The sequence below is a fragment of the Aythya marila genome (assembly GCF_965140915.1).
Source record: "Aythya marila genome assembly, chromosome: 1".
Taxonomy (NCBI): Eukaryota; Metazoa; Chordata; class Aves; order Anseriformes; family Anatidae; genus Aythya; species Aythya marila.
The window spans coordinates 115,077,104-115,099,631 of NC_139042.1; the positions used below are offsets into that span (position 1 = coordinate 115,077,104).

A 22,528-nucleotide genomic window follows, 5' to 3' on the forward strand; every position below is an offset into this window, starting at 1 on the left:
CATGCTGTGTGGCTCACCACAGAGCCCTCGCTGGCCCCAGCACCTGCCCGCGGCCCGCAGCATGCTGGCACTTGGTCCGGGCACAGATGCAGGAGCTCTAACAGCCGTGCCTGGCTCCCACTCGAGCCAGCTTCTTCTGGCTCCAGAGAACATCACCCGAGTCCCTCCGGCAGGAGCAGGATCAGCTGCTTCTCGCCATCCTGCAGTCTGATGGCTCCGGGGGCTCTGGGCTTTTTACTCAAGCCGAGTGCCGGAGGCTGTCTGAGCGCTTCATGGGATCTGGGGAGAAAACACACAGCGGGCAGGGCACGGGTCATCACTTCACGGGGATGGGGGGACACGTCGAGGATCAGCAAGGGGAAGGGGGCATCTTCTCTCAGCAGGGGCAAGGAGGAACCTCCCAGCTCAGCGCTGCTGTTGGGGATAAGGAGACGTTGTAAGGGCGCGTGAGGCGTTAACGGACCGCCCGCTCCTCAGAGGATTTCGCTTCTGCCCTGGCTCCCACCGCCCCAGCCCCTGCTGTGCTGTGGGACTGACACCATACAGCGGTGTACGCGTGTACATCTGTGCGTGTGGAGCCGCCCCCCCGCTTCGTGCACTGCACGGGGGGCTGGCAGAGGAGCCCCGGCCGCTGAGGGAGAGCAGCGCGGGGGCGGCCGCCCGCACCCCCGCCCACGGGGCTCTGCCTGTCACCACAGGGGGGCGGGGAACCGGCCGTTGGCGACCGTTAGGGGCGCGCGGCGGCGGTGCAACGCCCGCCCCCGCGCTCCGGAGGCCAATCAGCGGCGGCGGAGGCTGCCCCCGCCGCGCGGCTCGGCCCCGCCCCCCCCCGGGCGGCTGCGGCGGCCAGCGGCGGAGGAAGGCGCAGCCCCGCTCGGCTCCGCTCCGCTCCGCTCCCCGCCGCCATGAGCCTGCCGGCCGCCTGCCCGCCGCTCCTCCTCCTGCTGCTGCTGCTGCTCGGCGCCCTGCGCCACGGTGAGTCCCGAGGGGCTGGGGAAGCGCCGCAGGTTTGAGTTGTGCGCCTGTGAGAGCCCTGCGGGGCTCCCGTGCTCTGGGGTGAGGGTGCTGCCGGGGCTGGGCGGGGGCGGGCAAATAAACTGAAAATAAACCTTCCCCCTGCCGCAGAGTGCCCTCCTGCGGGGCGCCTGGTCAATGAGTGAATTATACGCCTCGGTGTTCGAAAATAAAACAGCCCCGCTTCACAGGAGGAGGCTACTGAAACTCGGTCCAAGGCCGCTGCTCCCGCACGCCAGGGCTGTCCCGGTGACGCAGCTCTCCTCTCGGCTTGCTTTCCCTTCCCCGTCCTGCCTTAATCGCCAGAGCCGTGCCCCGCTGCCGGCCCGCTGCAGGCGCGGCTGCCAGCAGTTGCTCGGAAGTCCCCGGGGCTGCCCGGCGGCTGTGGCGTGGGCTCGGCACGCAGCGCCGGCCTTTGCTCGCCTGCCGGCTGTATCTCACACAAATAAGTCCCCGCTGAGGCTGTGGGGAGCCACCGCTGCTAGGATTGCTGGCCAGCGTTTTGTACAAACGATGAAAAACAGAGGAAATAAAAGCCTTCTTGTACTTTGCAGTCGAGCTAGTTGAATTGACTTCTTTCTTCCGGTTCTGGGTGTTATTTTAGTACCGATGTTACTGAGCGTCGGTGTGCTCAGGAACTGGAGAATGGGTTTTTGTTTCGGATAAAATCTTTATGTCTTCCTTAAGCAATGGTCAGTAGTACACTGTAGGAACGGTGCTGCGGTGTTGGAAAAGAGCTTAAAAGCAGCAGCAGTAACATAACATACGATGATTTTTCGTTACTCGCATTGAACACCATCCATGCGTTAAGCACCGTGCTTTACAGTACAGGAAGTGAGTTCACTGTTACAAATTCTCCGTTTTCAATCCCATTGTTTTACATATTCAAACGCTTTGTAGAAAAGATTGTTTGAATATGTTGATTTTGTGTGCACTTCCTTCACTGGGGAGGAAGACGAAAATGAAAGTGTTCTAAATCTACAGGCATTTGGCTCCACCTTCAGAGATGAGAAGGAATAAGTAATAAGCTTGTTTTTTATTTTATTTATTTATTTATTTATTTTACTAAGTTGCTCTGCCTCTGTTCTCTCAGTAGAGGTAGAAATTTTTCCCTCTGACCTTAACGAGCTGTGATGGATGCTGGTGTGGAGCTGGTGGCACTGTGCTTCTACTCCTAGACAACTGGGTGATCTGCAGGAAAAACTTGATCAGTGGCACTGCTTCTGGTCAATGTTATGCACGTGCTTTGCAGAAGCCAAGCCTTAAGGCAGTTTTTCTGTGTGTGGCCTGTCAGGGGAAGTGTCCAAATGGCAACCCAAAGCCTTATTACTATTTTTTTTTATTTATGACTGTTTGTGGTATGTGTTATGTTACATGCATGTGGGAGTGGCTAAGCCTGATTACTAGGGCTATGATGGAATTACAATAAGGACGTTTTTCTTCTTTTGCTCCTCCCTTGGGAGCAGGATGCTTTCTTATGATTTTGAGGGAGAGTTTTTGTTTTCTTAAGTTGTGTGTTATAATTATTTTTTTCTTCTGTTTTTTTTTTTTTTTTTTTTTTTTTTGTATTAAGAAATAATTCTGAATTTATCAATTTTAATTTTTTTCTTTCTAGGTTCTGCCCAGCTGGTGTTTAGTCCAGTAGATTTTGTTGAAAGAGATGCCTGTAATACTACTGTCGTTTTACCTTGCCACGTGGTTAATCTAAAGGAGCACAATGACAGTAACATGTTTGTTGCATGGAAAAAACAAGGAAGAGTACTTTTTTCTTTTGATGGAGCACAACAGCGTATTTACAGGCATGAGACGGTTCCATCAGCTAACTTGCTGTCTCAGCAGGATTTATCTAAGGGCACTGCCTCTCTAAAACTCAAAAGTTCGGAAGCAGAAGATGGAAATTACAGCTGTGAAGTAACAGAATTAAACAGAGAAGGAGAAACAAAAGTTGATCTTAGAACCGTCACAGGTGAGTTGTCTGCTTGTCTTAGAACCTGTTGGGAGAGGGAAGCGAGATCTTACAGGAAAGAATAAAATGATGAATATGACAGTATTGCTACAGGAAATGTAACGTGCCAAGCATCGTGTAGCATCCAGGCCTTCTAACTTGAATGTTGCTCTGTGTTACTTTGTGTTGAAGGGCGTGTTTTTGTGGGAAGGATCTGAACACATTTTTTTATTCTGTACCAATTGCTGAAGGGGCTTTGTCTGATAAGATAAAGTCTGTTTTTTCTTACATCTTTTAGGTTATGTAGTTGGTGTTATTTTCAGCACCTTTATGTTATTGTGTTACATACTGATGCATATTCTTAATATGTTTGTACTACTGAGACATATATAGGCATCACAGGGCAGCAGAGATGTTTTGTTTGACAAATTGTGTCTTCCAATCTTTAGCTGCACTGAAAAAATTACAGATGGAACTAATAGAAATGTTGTATAAGAGCTCTAAAACTTGATCTAAAATGCTGTTTTTCTGTGAGGTTAAGAATGCTACTACTAGGTGATAACTTCTTCCGGTTGTGCAGCATTAAATGGCATCTTTGGACAGACGATGTTAGACTGAAGTAATGGGGACTAAGTGATGAATTTCATGTCTAGCAAAACATTTTACCTTATCTTGTCAGACACAGCTCACGTGCTGTAGTGCCTTAGCTGTTGAATAATGGTATGTGCTATGCATGGGCAGTCTGCCTAGTGTGCTGCAGAAGCTGCAGTTTCACTGAATGTGTATGTATTTGTTGTTTTTCTGTTTGGCACAGGAAACTTGATTCTTGCTTCTGGAAGGTTTCTCAGAGCTGAACACGTTGCATATACATTGCGCGTGGAGTCTCACGGGTCTGCTGGAGAATTGTCCTAAGACATATTTTGCTATCGGTTTTTGCATTTGTCATTAAGCTGTTTCTGGATACCAAGCAGATGTTACTTTGTGTCCTGATGCAAACATCTTGGTAATTCGCAGTCTAATTATAGAGTTAATTGTATCCACTGCAAAACAAATGCACTCCTGAAATAGGCTGAGAGAGGGGGGGTATAGCCACTGAAAGAGTGAGGATGCTACAAAATCATTCAGTTCTTAAAACACTGCAAAAACAGAGGATGAAGAATAGGCAACTTTTTTTTTTTTTTTTTCATTCTCTGTTATTGCCTTCCCCTCACTTAGCCTTTTTGGGCTGCTTTTGTTATTCAGTGTTGAGCAGTAGAAGAGAAAGTAAAGCTTTAGGACCTGAGAACACCAAGTCCCATTTGTACATAAGCTGGGCCAGCATTAAGGTTTATTGAAGACTGGGTCTTCTGTTTAGAAGACTTTAAAAACGAAGGTTCTTGTGCTTTTAGGAAAGGTCAGTAATCTTGTATTAAAACACTGCCTGTGATGCAACTTTATTTGTTTATTTTTATTTTCTTTTTGCCTTTTTTAATCATTTCTATTTGCTTAGAACTCTGAAAGAGTTGTAAAGACCTACAAAGCAGGAAACTAATGTAAATTTTCTAATTCTGTTTTCTAGTTGTCAATTGTGGTGAGGAAAAAGCTCCAACACCAGACAATAAAAGTGGTTGGTAAAGAAATTGCTGTTACAAGCTTGCTCTTCCGTTTCAGAGCATATGCTGAAAAATGCAAAATCTAGTCTTGTGCTTGAGGTTTTATCTGAAGGTAAAACAGTTGCTTGCTCTCGTTTTAAGAGCTTTGGCTTAATCCTCTGGTGTTTGTTCTTCAACATTTTAGATACTCTTGAGAAGGAAGTGTAGCAAAGGAGTTTTGAAAAAGGTTGTTTGATAACGGAAATCTTGTTGAAGTCTTCACTCTCCTTTCTGAGTGGTGAACTTATGCTGCCACTCCTAGTATGTTGCAATTGTTTCTAGTGGCTGTATTATAAAAGCCAAATGTTCTCCATTTTCCCTTGGCCAATGCATGCTTTCTCTTTAGAAAGCAGGTAGTATAGTGAAGAAGATTTTCATGCCTGTGCTCTTGTCTTTGGCCACACCTTTTCCCGGTATCTTCACAGGCAAGCAACCATAACAGTGTGTTTTTTTTTGATGTGTAGATTTTATTTTTTCCCCTATGTAAAGTATCTGGAAGTGTCTGTTATTAATTTGGAGCTGGCTTCCCTATATTTGCTTTCAAACTGATGTTTCTAGCCAGGAGTTTACTTTATTTCTATGAAGCACTGCATTAAGGGAAATGTATTAGCAAGAAAATGTGTTCAGCTACTTCTTGTACTTGTGCATACCAACAATATTGCAAGCCTCTCCACGCACAAAGTGCTTTTAGACTCTGAGACTCAACCATAGTTGCTTGCTGAAATCCTAGCAGATGCGAAGCTTTGTGGCTGCTTTTTTGTGTGCAGAATATGTGGTAATACCACCTGGAAGTGCTGTGGAGAAAGTTATGCTACTTGTCAGTCTCTGTTTGCAGCTGCTTTCGAGTCATTGCTAATTTCTTTACATCAAGCACTGGCACTGGGATTTGCCTGCAGGAGCTGGTTTATCCAAAGAGTGGCAACTGTGCACTGTGAGAAGAGCTGAAAGCAAGGATTTGATGTGGAGAAGTGTTTTCTTACCATAAAATAATGCTTTTCTTCCTCTTAGGTATTCGTTTCGCTTTAAAAACATGAATCTTCATTGACAGTCTTTAATAATAGAACAATTGAGCCAAAACAATCAACTACAGTGGAAGTCTTTAATTTCCACTTTTCTTAAACGTGCTCTCTGTGGAATTCACGAATTTCAGACTGTCCTCAAGGTATTACTTGGCACTGGAAATTGTGAGGCATTGCTACTTAATTCCATGTTTCTGGAGCCACAGGTAGAGTTTTGAAATATGGCAAGTGCAAGGAGTATGCATCTAAATGAAGATCAGAAATTTATTTGGAAGCAAGTATAACGAAAGAAAATGTGACTGTGGATTCCGCTGTGTGAGCCTAAATGATGTTATGAGCAGACATGCTAGAAACAACTCCATTTTCCAGTTCAGTGGAGAGGTTTTCAGAATTGTACATTGGAAGGTGGCTTGTATGATCTTACAGCACAAGTGACTGAACAGCCTAAGGCATCCAAACTGCAAGGGAAAAAAGATAAATGGATGATGGTGGGAAGACAAAGGAAAACGTGTGATTTCTAAAATTAACAAAGTGGTGCTTCTGTCAAACTTGGGCTAGATCCTCAATTTCTTATCATGTATCTGTATTTCTTTGGGAATTAAAGCGGTTGGGAATAGAGTAGGACAGCTGGGGAAGCATCAGATCTTGCCTTACTTTCTTGATTAGCCTAAATTCACCATTTTTCTGATCTAATGTGCTGTTTGGAATTCCACAACTTGTGCTGCTAGACAGCAGCATAAACACAACATCTGCTGTACTGGAGATCAAGACCTGCGGTTTGAAAATGTTACAGTAAGTAGAAATACCTGAAAAAAAAACAGGTTGTCACACAAGATTGGAGTGAAAATTACATAGGTAGAAGTCATGGCTTTCCTAGAATTCAGATGTATAACAGGCTAGCTATTAAATGCTAAATGACCAATCTAGGGGATAGCCTAAAAGGAGCAATAAATGCCAGTAATCTCACGTTTTTCTTCCTATGATTTTTCTTTGTTTATTCTGTAGGGCGACAGTTTGACTTTGTGGAAAGTGTTGTCGTCTCAGTGTTGCTGTTCTTAATTGTTGTTTTTTATTGGGCTCAGTTAGGTGTTATTGGTAAGTATTGACTCTAATTCTTTGCAACTATTGACTTGTGCTAAAATTGCTTATGTAAAAGTATCTGTGCAGGATGAAAGGCAGTATTTATGTATGAAAGGATGTGTGGTAGAACTGATTCAGATAACATACAGCAGGGCAGCATGTCTGCTTTATCTAGCAACTTAGCATTTGGGTTTCTCTAGAACTCTGTCCTGATCATCCACGATGTATTATTTATGTTCATTTCTGGGATTGCTTTTGAAATGAACTAACACCATTAGAGATTTAACTTGGTTGCAGTTCTCAGAAAAGTTCCTAAGCTCTCTTACTTGCAGGCATTGTCAGTAAAAGCACACCAAGTTAAACTTTTGCCCTGCGTAATTTTCAATTTTGCTTTTCAGCGGGTCTTATGTTCTTTCAAGGGCATGTAACGCACATTTTTGGCATTGAGCACAAGACCTGATCAGTAAGATCTGTGTTTTGGGGCTTCAGCATGCCACTTGTTGGCAAAACATGTAATGTGGATAGAGGCACTTCGTTGTGGGGTTCTAGCCCTAAGCACTGGGATCTGGGCCAGTCTGCTCTACTTTGCGTGGAGGCCAGGGGTTGCTTTCTGAGGTTAACATACTTAGCTGTAAGATCACAGAAGGTATGATGTGTTGCCTAAAAGGCCTGTGTTCAGAGCTAGTCTGCTGTATGGTAATGGTTCTGCTCCCAGTTTTGTTGCAAATGATGAGCTTTTTTGCATGTGTGGAAGTTTTGCAGGGTATAATTGATAACGTCTACTATCCTTGATTAAAATCAAGAAGCGTTTGTTCACTGTTGGTTCACCATGGCATTAGTGGGTGATGAAAAGTAAAACGTTTTTCATTTTGGCCACAAAATCAACATTAGAGAAAGATCATGCTATCTTTTTCATGTAAAATTCTACATTAGTTTCTTGAGTCTGGCTGAATTGTAATTCAACACTGGCATCAATGATTTTGTTAAATGTTTTCAGAGACAATACATTCACCAGTGTCAGACATCCTCTTCAGGCATTCTTCATACAGTGGTGTCCAACATGTATCCAGCATAGAGAGTGCTTTGTGTCCTAGTCTTTCCGATAGTTCTATGTGGTGCAATTTGTTATATCAATCTTTGAGATTTTTCAGCATTTTTTAATTTTTGGACTTTGATATAAATTCTGCTTAGAGTCAAGTCCATAAAAAATGGAAGGAAATCACACTCAGGGTGATTTATAGTAATCACATATGTATTCAGTTATCTATGGTTATAACTTGCTTTCTTAACCTTTTTATGAATCAGGAAAGGCTCACGTGTGGTCAGAGGTTGAAAACTAATACATATATTGTTTTATGGTTTTATTTCCATAGTGTTAGATTCCTGATTTTTTCATTATTATTTGTAGTGGTTGAAGGCTCTCTAATTTGTTCTGAAATGTTCTGGAACTGCCATTGCCTTGCATTTGTACCAGAACTTGCATATTTTTAGTATTTTGATAGCGAAGTAATAATTGCCTTGGGATATCCATGAATACATCCATGGAGAAGCACTATCATTTTACAGAAGTAAGTTGAGCCTACTTGGATTTTATTGCATCTCTGTACATTATTATGAGCTCTATAACTTCTCTGGGGAAAAGTAATCCTGCTACTTCTAAGTCATTGAATGTGGGTGTACTTACTTTTTTGTCCTTTAGTTTACACTATTTTAATAAACCTGTGAATCCAGTGATGATAGGGTATACCTGTAGAGTCATTTGTAACACACATGTATTTTTTAAATGGCTTGATTTTTCTGTGTGACACTTGGGAATATATGGGGGGGTTGGTTGGTTTGGTTTTTCACCAGGATTAACTTTTAGGAATTGAATATAGTGTAGATCTTGTGCTGTTAAGCCACGTGAACGTAATTAAAGGTAGAGTTTTAATTACAAGAGAGAGCATTCTGTAACCTTTCCATAGATAAAATACTACGAAAGATTTAGTCATGTGTGCCCTCTAAAGTATTTATTGTATCCTAGTAACGTTGGGGCATTTTGTGCTAATGCAATGCCTGTAAGCAGGATGTTATTTCTGTACGTGCTCCTTGTTATTCCTTTTGAAGTTATTTACTGTATTTGTTCTCTGCTAGTGATTACCAACTTTGACATATACCAAGGTTGTTGGTATATGGATTTTCAAGCTTGGAGCTAGCATTGCCTTTTTTGTGTCTTCATTTTAGCAGTGCATAAAGCAGAAACAAAACAAACATGGATGTTTATTGTGATGATATATTTGCACTGTTCCATCTTTTACAAGATCCTTCAAGTGCTGCTCGTTTGAAACCCTCCAGTGGAATTAACTGTTGCTGAGACAGCAGCTATTTTAACAGTGCAGTTTTCTGAAAATTAGTCTTGTCTTATGGCATCTAAGCATATGCAGATCATTCCTATCTACTTAACCTCAAAGCATTCCAGTGAGACAGGAGAATCACCCTGTTGTACATCTATGTCCTGGTTTCAGTTAGCACAGAATTAATTTTCTTCCTAGTAGCTGGTGGAATGCTGTGTTTTGGCTTAGAATGAGAAGAGTGCTGATAACACCCCGATGCTTTAATTGTTGCAGAGCAGTGCTTATACTAAGCCAAGGACATCTCAGCCTTTGCTCTGTCCTGCCAACGGGCAGGCTGGGGGGTGCAGTAAGAGCTGGGAGGGGACAGACCCAGGACAGGTGACCCAAACTAGCCAAAGGGGTATTCCATACCATCTGACGTCATGCTAAACAATATATAGGGGTGGCTAGCCGGGGGGAGGGGGCCGGACTGCTCGGGGTTAGGCTGGGCATCGGTCAGCGGGTGGTGAGCAATTGCATTGTGCATCACTTGTTTGTACATACTATTATTACTTTCGTATTATCACCATTGTATCATCATTATTATTATTGTTATTATTATTTTTGTTATTTTTTTTTCCTGTCTTATTAAACTGTCTTTATCTCAACTCACGGGCTTCACTTTCCATTTCTCTCCCCCGTCCCAGAGAGGGAGGGGGGAGGGTGAGCGAACGGCTGCGTGGTGTTTAGCTGCCGGTCGGGTTAAACCACGACAATCTAACAGCGTCATTAGGAAGAGGGTTTTTAAATCCATGTCTGACATTCAAATTAGTAACAAAATTGCTGTGGTATAATTTAAATATCAGTAATGAATCTCCTTGAATTAACCTGTACCATGTCCCCAAGTTATTTTGACAGCATTGAACCTGAATAGTATAGAAGGTGGAATTAAGAGTTTAACTAGAAGACCAATGGCAGGTTTCACTTAAATGAGTAAGCCATATTGACCATATCAAATAATGAAAGCAAATGAACTCTTGGTACTTAGAAACAAACTCCTAAGATTTACAATTTTTTGTTTAGGACAGTAGTCCTAGTTATAGTATCTGTTGATTTTTTTGTGAGAGAATCTGTGTGTCTGATCGGTTTCCTCTCTGTTTCTCTTGGTTTCATTTTTAAGCATTAAAATGTGAAACTGTACATAAGAATAAGACGTACGTTGCTGTAGGATGTGCCATCTTCACAGTGCTTGCTGTTATAGCTGTTGTTCTTTTTGTCCAAGGTAAGTGAAATAAAATTGCCTTCCTAGTTTAAGGGAATGAGAGCACAGGTTAATCTCTTTGATATTGTCATATGAAGTTAGTGCCACCTATTAATTGCCACCTACTAATTTCAAAATGAATAAAACTATAGAGTAAAACAGATGTGGCACTGTGAATGTCACAGAATCACGGAGTGGTTGAGGTTGGAAGGGACCCCTGGAGATCATCTAGTCTGACCCCCTGCTCAAGCAAGGTCACCTATAGCACACTGCAAAGCGTCATGTCAAGGTGGGTTTTGAATTCCTCTGTAGAAGGAGACTCCAAAGCCTCTCTGGTCAACCTGTTCCAGTGCTCTGTCAACCTCACAGTAAAGAAGTTTTTCTTCATATTCAGATGGAACTTCTGCTTGTTCTGTCAGTGGGCACCACTAAAAAGAGTCTGGCCCCATCATCTTGATGCCATCTCTTAGGATATTGATATACCTTGATAAGATCTTATGTTGGTTTTACCCTGCTAGGCAGCTGAACTCTACCACAGCTGCTCTCTCGCTCCCCTTCCTCAAAGGGAAATGGGGAGAAAATATGATGGAAAGGGCTCAAGGATTGAGATAAGGACAGGGAGATGACTCAACAGTTACTGTCATGGGCAAAACAGACTCAGCATAGGGAGATTAATGAAATTTATTACCTATTACTAACAAGCTAAAGCAGGGAGAAACAAAAAATATGTTCCCCCTTCTACCCTCTTATACCTCCTCTCCTTGAGAAACACAGGGGAATGGGGGTATGGCCGATGTGGTCAGTCCCTGTTGTTTTGTCTCTGCTGCTCCTTCACGGTCCCTCCCTGCCCCTGCTCTACATGGGGTCCCTCCCATGTGCTGCTGTCTTTCCCGAACCGAGCCTACGGCGGCTGTCTGCAGGCATCAGCTCTTCAAGCACTGCTCCCACACAGCTCTGTACCACAGGGTTCATCCATTCCCCAGGAGCAAACTGCTCCAGGACGGGTCTCCCACGGGCGGCAGCTCGCCCAAGACCCCTGCTCCTGCGTGGACTCCTCTCCACGGGCTGCAGCTCTGTGCAGCTGGCTCTGATCTGATGTGGAGAAGCTTTTGAATTCTTCTCATAGAGGCCACCTCTGCGGCCCCCCTGCTACCAAAACCTTGCCACGTAAACCCAGTATAGATCCCATCTCAGCCTTCTTTTCTCCAGGCTAAACAGGCCCAGCTCTCTCAGCCATAAGAGAGGTGTTTCAGTGCCCTAGTGATCTTCGTAGCTCTCAGATGGTCATAGAGAGATACAGACTGCTGCCTTGCATGATTGCTAAAGGCTAGGGAAGGAATTCTGGTGCTTAACTTCAGTGGGTTTTGGGGGACCCTGAAAATTTGATTATGCCTATGTTTTACTTTTATTGCTTTGTGCTTTCTTCGAACCAAAGATTTCTGTTTTACTAATTTTCATACAACTGTTTGCAGGTGGCAATATTACTATCAATAAAGTTGGTCTTGGTTTTGTTGTACTGCCTGCTGTGATATTGATGGTGCTTCAATACTATATATTTAAAATCGGTGAGTATTTCTTTATTCACCAGCTCAAGAATATAGTGTTAGAAAAACTTAGGACCTCCTCTCCCATCTCATGTAATCTACATATTATTTTACTTTTTTTTTATATATATAAATACATTTTACAATAGCATGCTGGCTTCCTGACCTTCCTAGTTTCTCAAAGCAAATTAACCTTTGTTTGTCTGAGTTGCTTCAGGGAAGATGTATAAATTGAGAAGAGATTTAGGTTAAGACATCTGAACGATTCCTGCTCTTCCTTCCTTGGCCTTGAGACTGGGATGAATGTCTAACTCTCAGAATGTATGTTTTATTTCTTCTGCTTAAGGTTTATTTATAATTTTTCACTATGCATGCACAAAATAGTTCCATGAGTGACTTTCATAATTTTTATTATGCTGGCTGAGTTTGGAATTTAGGAGAACCTGAACGTTCCTTGTGTGAATGATCTACCTTTCATATCTCTGTAGTTGATACTTTAAAATGACAATTTTCTTTTTTTCTCTTTTCCAGTTCTCGTTGATGTAACACCTAAAGGATATGTTCTGATAGGTCTACAATCTTTTGGTTTTGTAATTGCTCTTGTTGGTTTTGCACTGTGCATCTCAGGTAAGCAATATACCTTCTGTAAAAGTGTCTTCTTACCTTTTAACACAAAGATGCTGTGAAAATAGCTGTACATTAAGTGTTAATGATTAACTCGTGTAAATAGGAGTACTGTGTTAATGCTCTTTTATCTGGCGAAAGAAGAATAGCCCAAAGGCAGTTTAATAAGTATGACTGTATCCATCATGGCTGCATTCTATGAGCTGTTGCTTTAAAAATTAACTTCTAAAATTGTTTTCATTTTTGCCACAGTTGGTTGTACCCTGTAGAGTCACCTCAAACGCTGACCTTTGTTACTGGTATTCTTAGTAAGGCCAAAAGTACATAGAAACAAAATAAATCCCAAATAGAGACGTAATTGTTTTCTAGTATTCAATGAATAAATCAGAAATTCCTTGTTAATCTCTGTCTGTATGAAAACGATAACTGAATTGCTGGGAGTTGGATGTCACTGAAACAGCTTAAGAAGGCATATCTGGAAGTAGTAACAGAGAAAAGGGTGAACTTAGGAGTAGCCATCCTTGGCAGCGTATTTAGTTGTAGCATACATACTGCGGTTCATCTAAGCATTTGGACGTCCAATTTATTGCTTCTTAAAGATATTTTCATTTTATTAATTTATTTGATTTGGGATTTAAGGAAGTGTTTCTCCTTGCAATGGTTTCTGAAGGTTTCTCTGCTTTGAGTGAAATTATGGACCTTTCAGTAGAGCCCTGATTTAAGTATTTGTAAGGGGCACATAAGTGTTGTCAAGTAGTATGTAATAGTGAAATACACAAGATTTCTGGTAAAGTGTTACCTTCTAACATGATCCAAAATGGAGAATGTGTTTATTGTGTTCTCAAATAGAAAATCACCCTCTCTTTTCATTGAGACTTTTTTTTACAGCTCATAGAAGGTAGATGTTAGCTCTATCTCTGGAATTTTAGCTCTGGGACCCTTAAGTGTCAGTAGGTCATCCTAGGGTCAGCTCACAGGGAGCTGCAATGACTTCAAGACCCTGGAAAAATGGGTGGTTTACAAGGATCAGAGAACAAGGGAGTTTCTGGAATGGACTCCAGGTAGCTTTTAATAGCCAATTTCTGCTCTGTAAACTTGAGAGCATTCCTGTTATTTGTAGTGGACTTGAATCAGAGCTATCTTTATGTTCTTCTTCCTTGTAAAGGGGAAAAAATGGAGGGGGGCATGTGTGGAAATGTAGACCCCTTTTTTTTCTACCATGTTCTATTAATAACACTATTGTATTTTGTAATCTGATGCTATTGTTGGAAAAAAAATGGGATCAAAGATAAAAGTTAAATATAAAATGTAAATAATGTCATTAATCACAGTGAATGTCAGTAGAATACTACAGCTGAACTGTTACCAGGATAAATTAATAAATGCCTTAGTATCATTAATGACCATAGACCAATAAAAAGTTGCAAAAGTAGCTTTGGGAGGGGCTCAAAAGAAATTAGTCACTTCTGGTTTTATCAGGCTTACTTATTTTAGTATTTATATCTGAAAAGTTTGTGTTTTTACTTGTGTCATATGATACACTATCTTGTTTCTTAACAGCCTGTCCTTCAGAACTTCTCTCTATTGTAATTGCCGGCTTAGCTGTTATGGCTGTTGAGGATCTGCTTGCTCTGCTTTATATGTATACTAGTTGTAAGTAGCATCTAATATTCTGCATTGATTTTATTTATTTTAGATTTCACAATTACATAGTTAAAAGTAATTACTGAGAAATTGTATATAATGGCATTTGTTTCATAGACTGTGGAGAATCTGTAGTGTAAAAAAAAAAAAAAAAGTTTTAGCTTATAATAAACAGACCTGGGTTTCCCAAGTAAGAGTGTTTCGTCTGTAAGATAAATATTGTTGTTTTAAGATCTGAGTTTACGCAGTTGCCAAGCTGAAGGTTAGGACTAAAAGAGCAAACAGATTTCGAAGACTCTGTGGAGTAAGTTACAGGATGGTGCATACAGTAAATATGCTCAGAATACGAATTCGAAGAAGCAAAATCTGCCTAATGATTTCCATGGGTTAGATGAAGGCTAAAATAAGGGCAATTTGAATGAGGACCTCTTGTTTTAATCAGTCCTGTTTTTTCTTATACTTAATTTTAAAAGCCAGGAGCAAAGGATAGCAATGCTTTGTTTCAGAAACTGGTCTGTTCACCAGATCTCAAAATGACTTGAAGGTGTAAAGTCTGGTCAGGCCCGCTAGGTCGGCAAAAAGCACATCAACGCTGTGGGATGGAATGTGGTACAGACATCTCTAAGCTGCCACACCACGGCGTAACACTATGTGGACTTTATAACTTGTGTGTAAGAGAGCAGGGTAGCTTTATTTGCTTCAAGCTGTGCATGAAGGCTCTTCAAACAGCTTGTTAATTTGGATGTGGAACCATACAATTGAAGATATATTGCTTCCAGACTTGAGCTGACTTGAGTCAGCTCAGTCCATAGTCTGCACTGAACTATGCAGTTTCAGTATGTGCACACCATGTGTGGGGATGGTCAGAAATAATAGACCCCGAGACAGGGAGGAATTCCATTAAAGAAGAAAATAAGGTAGAAGGTCCAGTATCTGAGATTACAGTAAGTCAAAATGTGACAGAGGTGAAGTAAGCCTTTTAACAATAACAACATATTTTTTGTTGATGTCAGGCTACTTATGAAGCTTGTACAAGCACAAAGAATAGTGCGTAATGTAACTTACTAGAGCTGAATGCCTTGAGTGGGATATTTTGGATCACACATTTAGTTCCTAAACAGGAGTGCTTAGAGGCGTTTAGAATTTGGAGATCATGTTAAGTAAGTTTGGATAGAGGAAGCTGCAATTTTGTGTGTTGCTACTGTTTTCCAAGTTTTGTCAGTAGGTGTTTTTATTTGGCTGATCATTTGTTCATTCTTGCTTTTTTTGGTAATTGTTTTTAGGTTCCAGAATGAAAGATCATCAAACTCCAAGGGTAAGCTTAAAATTAATAAATTTGGGGTGACTAGATGGCTCAGGGGATTGTAGTGAGATACTGAGCCTTTCTTCACTAGTTCGAATTCAGACCAGGTTGGTAGCAAGCAAAAGTTATGGCTGTGTAACAGATGTCTAATGTTGAGTGACTTGGTGGTCTTCATTGTCCCTATTGAGTGCGTCTATAGTACTGTAATTGCCACCCTTACCAAGTGTTGTGCTCAAATAGAGCTTTTAAAGGGCTGTCACAAAAAGGTGGTGGATGTGAACGGAAGTTTTGGTGTCTTTAAATGCACTCTTAGCCTTTAATTTTTAAAGACAATTGGTTAATGTTTTTTTCATTAAGGTGAGTGCAGAATACTGTTTTTTTGTTTTGTTTTGTTTTGTTTTGTTTTTTAATATAGGTGGCTTGTAACAAAGACTTAGCATTGGGTTGATTTTTTGTGGCCTTCTGAACCAGAACCCTTTAACGTTTTCTGGAATTCCTAACTATGCAAATTCTGTAGCCTTGACATTTTCCTCTTACCTTCCTGTAATGTCCTTTAATTTGTCGAGACCATCTGAAAGCAGAGTGTCTGTCTCTGAGGCACGCAGAAGAAATGGAAAAGCACTTTATTTCTTTAAGAAGCTTTTTCATGCATTTTTTCTTAGACTTAAGCAGTTCTTTCTGGTGTCCCATGAATGTGATCTGCCTGATTTCTGGAATTTTGCAGAAGCAAGTAAAAAGGCACAAATGTAAAATATCAGTAGAAGTTTGTTGTAGCAGGGGAGCACAGCAAATACAAAGTCATCCCATTTTCATGAATGCCAGTCATCATTTGAGACACATTCCTAGGTCTCCTTTTCAGCCGATAGCCTGAGACCTAGCTGTTGAAAAAGGCCAGTTTCTAACAGAGGGGCAGGAGAGCTTGACAACACATTTTTTTTTCTTGTTTGCTTTTCCTCCGTTCCCATTGTAAGGAATAGTATTTCAGAGGATTGATTCCTTACTTAGGGAGGGAACATAAGTACATGGAGCTTGAAAAAAATAAAGAGAAAAAGGGGCAGTTCACAAAGCTCACTATTAATAATGAGTTGAGAAGTGTTTTACAGATACACGTTGTTCAAAATGCAATCCTGCCTGTATGCTCATGTTTTCTTGTAGAAAGGAAGCAAAAAGGGCAGCAGGAGGTGGTTCTTTTTTATTTTTATTTTTTTCTGTAAATGAGCTTAGATATACAAACCAACATGTTAAGTAACATCCTTTGTGGAACTCCTTTCACTTTATAAGCAATTCTCTTCATGAGGTGGCTTTCACATTGCAACAAAGATTTGACAGATAAAGAAATGGCCGTAAATTATTATGTAGTAGAGAACTTCATGTTACTCTGAATTGGAGACAGAAATAAAATCTAAATAATGGTATAGAATTTAGGTTGTTAGAAAGCTCAGCCACTAAAAACATGTTTCTTGCAGTTAGTGGAGTATCCGAGGGACTTGGATGACAAAACATCTGTGCACATGAATTTACGGAAGTCACAGATAGGCCTTGGTGGAAAATTGAGTGTGTTCATATGTTGCTTGTTTCCATCAAGGGCTGTTCAGCATATATTGCTGTACTTCGAGGCATTAAACAGACGTGAAGTCATTTTGAAAACACAGTTTTATTCTGTGTAAACTTAAGACTAAGGAATACTTCCTGTCGATGGAGGGGCTTCATTTTGACAGTGGGGCATACTTACAAAATGATGCTTGATGCTTTCTTGTGGCTGAGGGGGAAAAGGTGCGTATTTTGAAATCTACCGCTCTTAATCAATTACTAATTTGTGTGTGTTGCTTCTGCTGGCTGTCTACCAGACTAATGTACAGCTGTAGTGTATTTCCTTCTGAGAAGATTACACCTGACTGCGCTTGACTAATTTTTTTTATTTAGTCATGCTGTTTTATTCCTAAGCATTGATCAATTTAGAGAAATTATCCCCCAGGTTCTAGAAGTTAAAAGTAGTATCTGCATACCTTTTGCTGCCACCTAGAGGTATTTCATCTGAGGAAAAAAATTACAGAGGGGAAGAATAGCTTGGAGAGTGCAGTTATTGGTTTTAATTTGGGGGGGGAAGTTCTAGTCATTAATTTTATTAATGCTCAGCTTTCCTGGTTTTTGTAGAATCACTACTTACTGTATATGTCAATTAGAGTAATTTAACTGTGGCGAGCCAGAAGTAAACACGAAGGCATTTTATACATATATATATATTTTTAAATGTTTTGCAGAAAGCTGTAGAAGAACCACTAAATGGTAGGTGATATTCAAGACTTATCTTCTAATTAAGAGATTAATTATGGAAATAATTAAGAAATAATCGTAGCTTTCAGTGCACAGCACTGAGGTGGCAGAGATGTATGTCAATTCATGTGGCTCTATGAGTCTGTAAGAGTTTGATCACACTGAAATGTCTGCAGCTCCAGACCCCCCTGTTCTCAACTACTGTGCGTGCTAGCCAGTGGCATCGTTTGCCTGTTTGGGGACAAATAAAATACCTCAGGATATTATATCCATCATTTTTGCTTTGCTTCCTCTTAAAAGGTGGTGTTGATTCTACTTCATAAGCATTTATTTTAGTGGAAAACTTGTGATTATTAGCAAAATCTATCCCTGTCACTCTATTCTTTTACAATTTCCTTGGGTTGGGAAACTGATAGCATTTATGACTGGGCAAACTTACAGTGAGAAATGGTAACTGAAATACTCTTCTTTCTATTCTGCTCACTGACTGGCATGCTGAGTGAACTTCTAAAGTGATTTTTAGAATTAATTTGAATGTTAATTAAGAAGCATTCCTTATTTGACTTGTTACTAATCCATTTGCTTGGCTTTTAAAGATGCAAAAGGAGTGATGTTAGAATGATGGTGAGTCAAAATACGTCTCCGGCTATTTAATTTAACATTTAATTGGGGATTTTGATGTTTAGAGTTAGCCAGTGTTACTATGATGAAGCCTGGAGGACTGGTTTCAGTGAAGTTGCTGGTTTTAGTCAAATTATATTTTATTGATAAAAAATGATACAGAAAATATTTATTCTACCTAAGAGAAAAAATGTATATTTGTAAACCGTGAAAAGGACAGGTTAATGAGAAACAACTATTAAATTGTATGCTTTTGATCAAATGTGGAAAGTCAAATAGTTTATATGCCTCCTTTGTGCTTATGTAGTATGTAATATGCATGGACTGTTTTGTGGGTGGTAGGTTTTATGGTTTTTTTAGTTAGTTTGTTTGTTTTATTAGCTCTTCATCTTGAATTGATCTCCTATGGAAGTTCACAGGAGGCTGGCTTAAAAGAAGTAGTCTTGCATGTTGTACCTCCCCCCTCCCTTTCCACAGCTTTAGATGTTCTTTAAATTCTCTAGGTTTTGTTAGGTTGGTTATATTTCAGTCATATTTCACTTAATTTATATTTGTGTCAGATAGTAATGGTTTAAAAACAAACATAACTGGAACACATTTTCAGTAAAATTTAAAACCTGCTAAAATAACCTCAACATATTTTGGACAAAACAGAATTCAAAACTCCCAAGATCAAAAGGTGCAGTATGGTTTCTACTCATTGGTTATGCTTGATATTTAATGATCTAATAGGTATCAAAGATAAGTTAGGCCTGGACACAACAACATAAGATTTCTTCCAACTTGAGATGTCCTCAATGCTGGGACTAGTCCTTCTTGATTTTATAACAGCTTGTAAGATTGCAACACAACTCCAAATTGATGGTAAGACATGTAACAAACAGGGCTGTATTAGCTTGGCCCGAAATTCTCAAGCTGGTACCTAAAGTAGTTTCACCTAGTTTGTGAAAATGCTCTCTTCCTGCATCTTGTATCCATCAGAAAAACAAGAAGAGTTTGTCTGGCATTGTTAAACATCAGATTGGTCTTATTTAGGAACTTACATTATAGATTATATGCTTGGGTTTGAAAATGAAAACAGTTGTTTATTCATGCTTTTCTGTGCCTCATTTTCACGGGAGTTGGATAGATAAAGAGCACTTGCTGAAGCTGTTGGAAACTCAGTTTCTTGCTGGAAACTGAGCGAGCTTGTCATGAGGTATCATTAAGCCTTTAACTGAGTACTCCTGCATTGAAATACAACAATTTGCTAGTCAGGATAAAGAGCAGGGCCACGTTAAGCCTTGTAATTTATTTGAAATATAAATATATCGTGTCTAGAAGGCATGAAGTGACAATATGACAGTAAAGGAGGCACTAAATAGAGTCCTACAGTCCTACCTGCAAAAAAAAAAGTATGGATTTTTATAAACAGGCTTCTCTACAAATACCACGTACTGCTAGGTGTTACTTTTGGCTGCTTATGACAAGTATATGATTCATCCAAATATGCCGTAGGATTAGTTTCTAAATCAACAGAAAAATACAAGTATTTTTGCAGTACAGAGGATGACTGTGTTGGTGTCTCCTAAATATGTTGACGAAAATGTGTACCAGTTAGTATAAACTGGAGTAGGCAGGAGGAGTGGAAGGTAGGTCATGCTGCCGAAGTGACAATTACGTGTTCTCCTCAGCAGTGGTTTGATGTCAGGAAGCAGATGTTTGCCAGTCCATTGCATTCTTTTTTCAAACCTTTCAAGAAGTGAGGTGAGGATGGAGTCAATAGAGTTACCATTCACTGCTGAAGACAAAAGTAGAATTTTTCTTGGAAAACCAATCTTTAGTAAGTCAACTGTTTTTTCTTGGGTCTCCTTAAGGCTTACAAAAGCCTGGCTTCACATTTATTGTTGAGGTAGAGCTTCCAAAGACACCAAAATCGGTAACTATCAATTTCATTTTGATTTATTTTTTTTTTTAGGATAGGGTTAGATGCCTGACCACTTTGTCTGCTTTGAAAGGTGGATGGCTCCTAAAAATAACAGGTTTCACAAATCGAAGTCAGGGGCTCTTAACTTGCAAGCTGAAGGCAAGAACCTTTTAAGCTTTACTTGCTTTCTACCTTATCTGTCCCTTGCAAGTTCACTCATACATGCAGGGGTAAGTCAAGCACGCTAGCATACAACACGTCATGTGAAAGTAAACCAGCATTAGGAGTAAATCAGGACAGGTCAGACAGATTCAGTTGGGAGCCACTACAGCTTGTTGCTATGCATAAGCTGGAGCTCCAAGACACAGTGTCCACTTATGTGTTGCAGAGGCTGAGCCAGCAGTTGCCTATTAGTTATCACTCTGAAAACAAGCTTAGTACTCAAATAATGGAAAAGTTTGAAAGAAGAAAAAAGCATTTTTAAGCTGTTACTTAGGTAGGCAGCGCAAAATGTTGCTGTATAAATAATCGTGTTTCTGAATAATCACATATACATATATATCTTTTGTTTCTTTTAATTTCCAGAATTAAAGACAGAGACTGAATCTACTGCAGAGATGAATGATGGGTGAAAAGTACATTGTTTATACGCCGTGGCCTTGAAGATGCACTACTCAAAGAGAAGAAATTCAGGAAACTAGTTGTTTTGCATGTGTGGCAAAAGTGCTTTTGATATAAATGATGTAATTTTATAGTCACAGCAGCTGTAGCGAGGAACATGTGTGTTTGCCCATGTGTGATCTTCATTTCTTTTATTATGGTATATATGGTGTGGTTGAGGGTGAGACTATAAAAAGCACTGTTTGCCCACTAAAGCATCTCCCTGCAGTATACTTAGTGGTATTACTTTTAAAAATTATCACCAGTCACTGCTTTGATAATGGGCCTGCTCAGCCCGAAGATTGCAATACCATTTAGACTATTGTTTTCTTTACTCGTGTGCATGGTCAAGGTATGGTCATAATGTCCGTGATACGAACAGGAAGCAGGGATCATACAAATACTTCATGTCCAACATTCAGGAAAACTTTTATTTAAAAAAAAAAAAGCTTATACATAAAGTTACATAAATATAACCTTTACTCCCAGTTCCCCTGAAGTGATTAACTGAGTTACCCTAATTCCACAGAACGATAATATTCCTATATATGCACAGCAGTCACATGCTGTGGCAACCACTATTTTAGTCCAGTGAAAGCTCTCTGTGCCTCAAAGGTATTCTTTGACAAGATACTGCTCAGCTCTTGGAGCCAAATTCAGCACTGGAATTATGGAACATAGCACCTAGTTGTTTTCATGCTGAAAGTGTTTTTTGTGTTTGTTCATGTTGTGCAGCATGTGGTACTGGAACCAGTATCAGGTTCTCTTAACTGACTGCATTTGTAAAGCTCTGATGCTTCAGAAAAATAGGACTTGTCCTATTAGCATATTGTTAACAGTTTTAAAATCAGTTTTCTTGAATGGAAATTGCAGTTATTTCATTTCTGACCCAAGTGTGTGACGCTGCCATTACATCACAAATGCACAGAACAGAATATATGTAGGAGGAGCTGATGCGAAGTGAGGAGGCTTCATTGCTTTGTATATGGAAGTGGTACAGGTAAAAAAAATAAATAAATAAAAACAACAACAAACATCAATGTACAGTTAATTTGACAGGACTTGCACATTCCATGAGACTTTACAGTGTTTTACAGCTGCATTTGTTCCAATATAGCTGGATTCCTTTGAATTTCATTTACGCTTTGTGGAAATCTTTACACTGGCTCCAATTTGTAATAATCAAATTATAATAAAATCCACTTTTTTTTAAAGATTCTGAGTAATGCTATAAGTCCCAGATTTGGAAGTTATAAACGAGGGTTCATATCTGTGTTGTGGGTGCGTGTTGCAGAGATCCGTATGAGATCCTCCAAGTCTCAGTACGGACACCTAGTATCAAGAATTCAACAAAATAAAGTTGAAGTATCTGATTTTACAATATTCTTTACTGCAAGGGCTGCAGGACTCAGCCACTAGAGCAACCCTTGGTCCAGCCCTTGCTAAAATCAGTGAAATTGGCCACAGCGGAGGGGGTTATTCACGTGATCCAGTGTTTAAGAAGCAAATACAGTCTATATTTACTTATGTAACTTAAAGTTTGTCAGTGGGAGTATTCATGTAAGATTTGAGTTTGCAAATATGAATCTTTTTGATGCAGGCTTTTCCATAATCATGGCAATCCACCTAGAGGTGGGAGACATTTCTCTGTTACCAATTCTGTGTAAGAGTTTACCTGATCAGGTACCAC

At 40.2% G+C, this 22,528-nt stretch overlaps 1 protein-coding gene across 5 annotated transcripts; it reads left to right on the top strand.

Annotated features, from left to right (window-relative positions):
- Positions 1 to 820: 820 nt before the first annotated feature.
- Positions 821 to 22,052, top strand: CD47 (CD47 molecule). 5 transcript variants are annotated; one of them, XM_082765571.1, is made up of 12 exons: positions 821 to 975; positions 2,630 to 2,980; positions 4,518 to 4,565; positions 6,615 to 6,704; positions 10,182 to 10,283; positions 11,735 to 11,827; positions 12,338 to 12,433; positions 13,991 to 14,083; positions 15,358 to 15,389; positions 17,639 to 17,663; positions 18,248 to 18,275; positions 20,764 to 22,052. In XM_082765571.1, the coding sequence occupies exons 1-11, from the start codon at positions 906 to 908 to the stop codon at positions 18,271 to 18,273; spliced, it is 1,026 nt and encodes a 341-aa protein (XP_082621697.1). In that variant the 5' UTR covers positions 821 to 905; the 3' UTR covers positions 18,274 to 18,275; positions 20,764 to 22,052. The 5 variants fall into 5 exon arrangements, 4 of the variants coding, with proteins under 4 accessions (XP_082621697.1, XP_082621696.1, XP_082621699.1 ...); XR_014317990.1 differs by lacking the exons at positions 17,639 to 17,663; positions 18,248 to 18,275 and adding an exon at positions 19,949 to 20,094; XM_082765570.1 differs by lacking the exon at positions 18,248 to 18,275.
- The last annotated feature ends 476 nt before the right edge of the window (positions 22,053 to 22,528 follow it).

What these genes read in the sequence shown, in the direction of transcription:
- CD47 (XM_082765570.1), top strand. Translation starts at nt 906, where the DNA reads ATGAGCCTGCCGGCCGCCTGCCCGCCGCTCCTCCTCCTGCTGCTGCTG. An exon ending in GCTCGGCGCCCTGCGCCACG is followed by an intron (nt 976 to 2,629) that starts GTGAGTCCCGAG and finishes TTTTCTTTCTAG; the next exon opens with GTTCTGCCCAGCTGGTGTTT. An exon ending in ATACTATATATTTAAAATCG is followed by an intron (nt 11,828 to 12,337) that starts GTGAGTATTTCT and finishes TCTCTTTTCCAG; the next exon opens with TTCTCGTTGATGTAACACCT.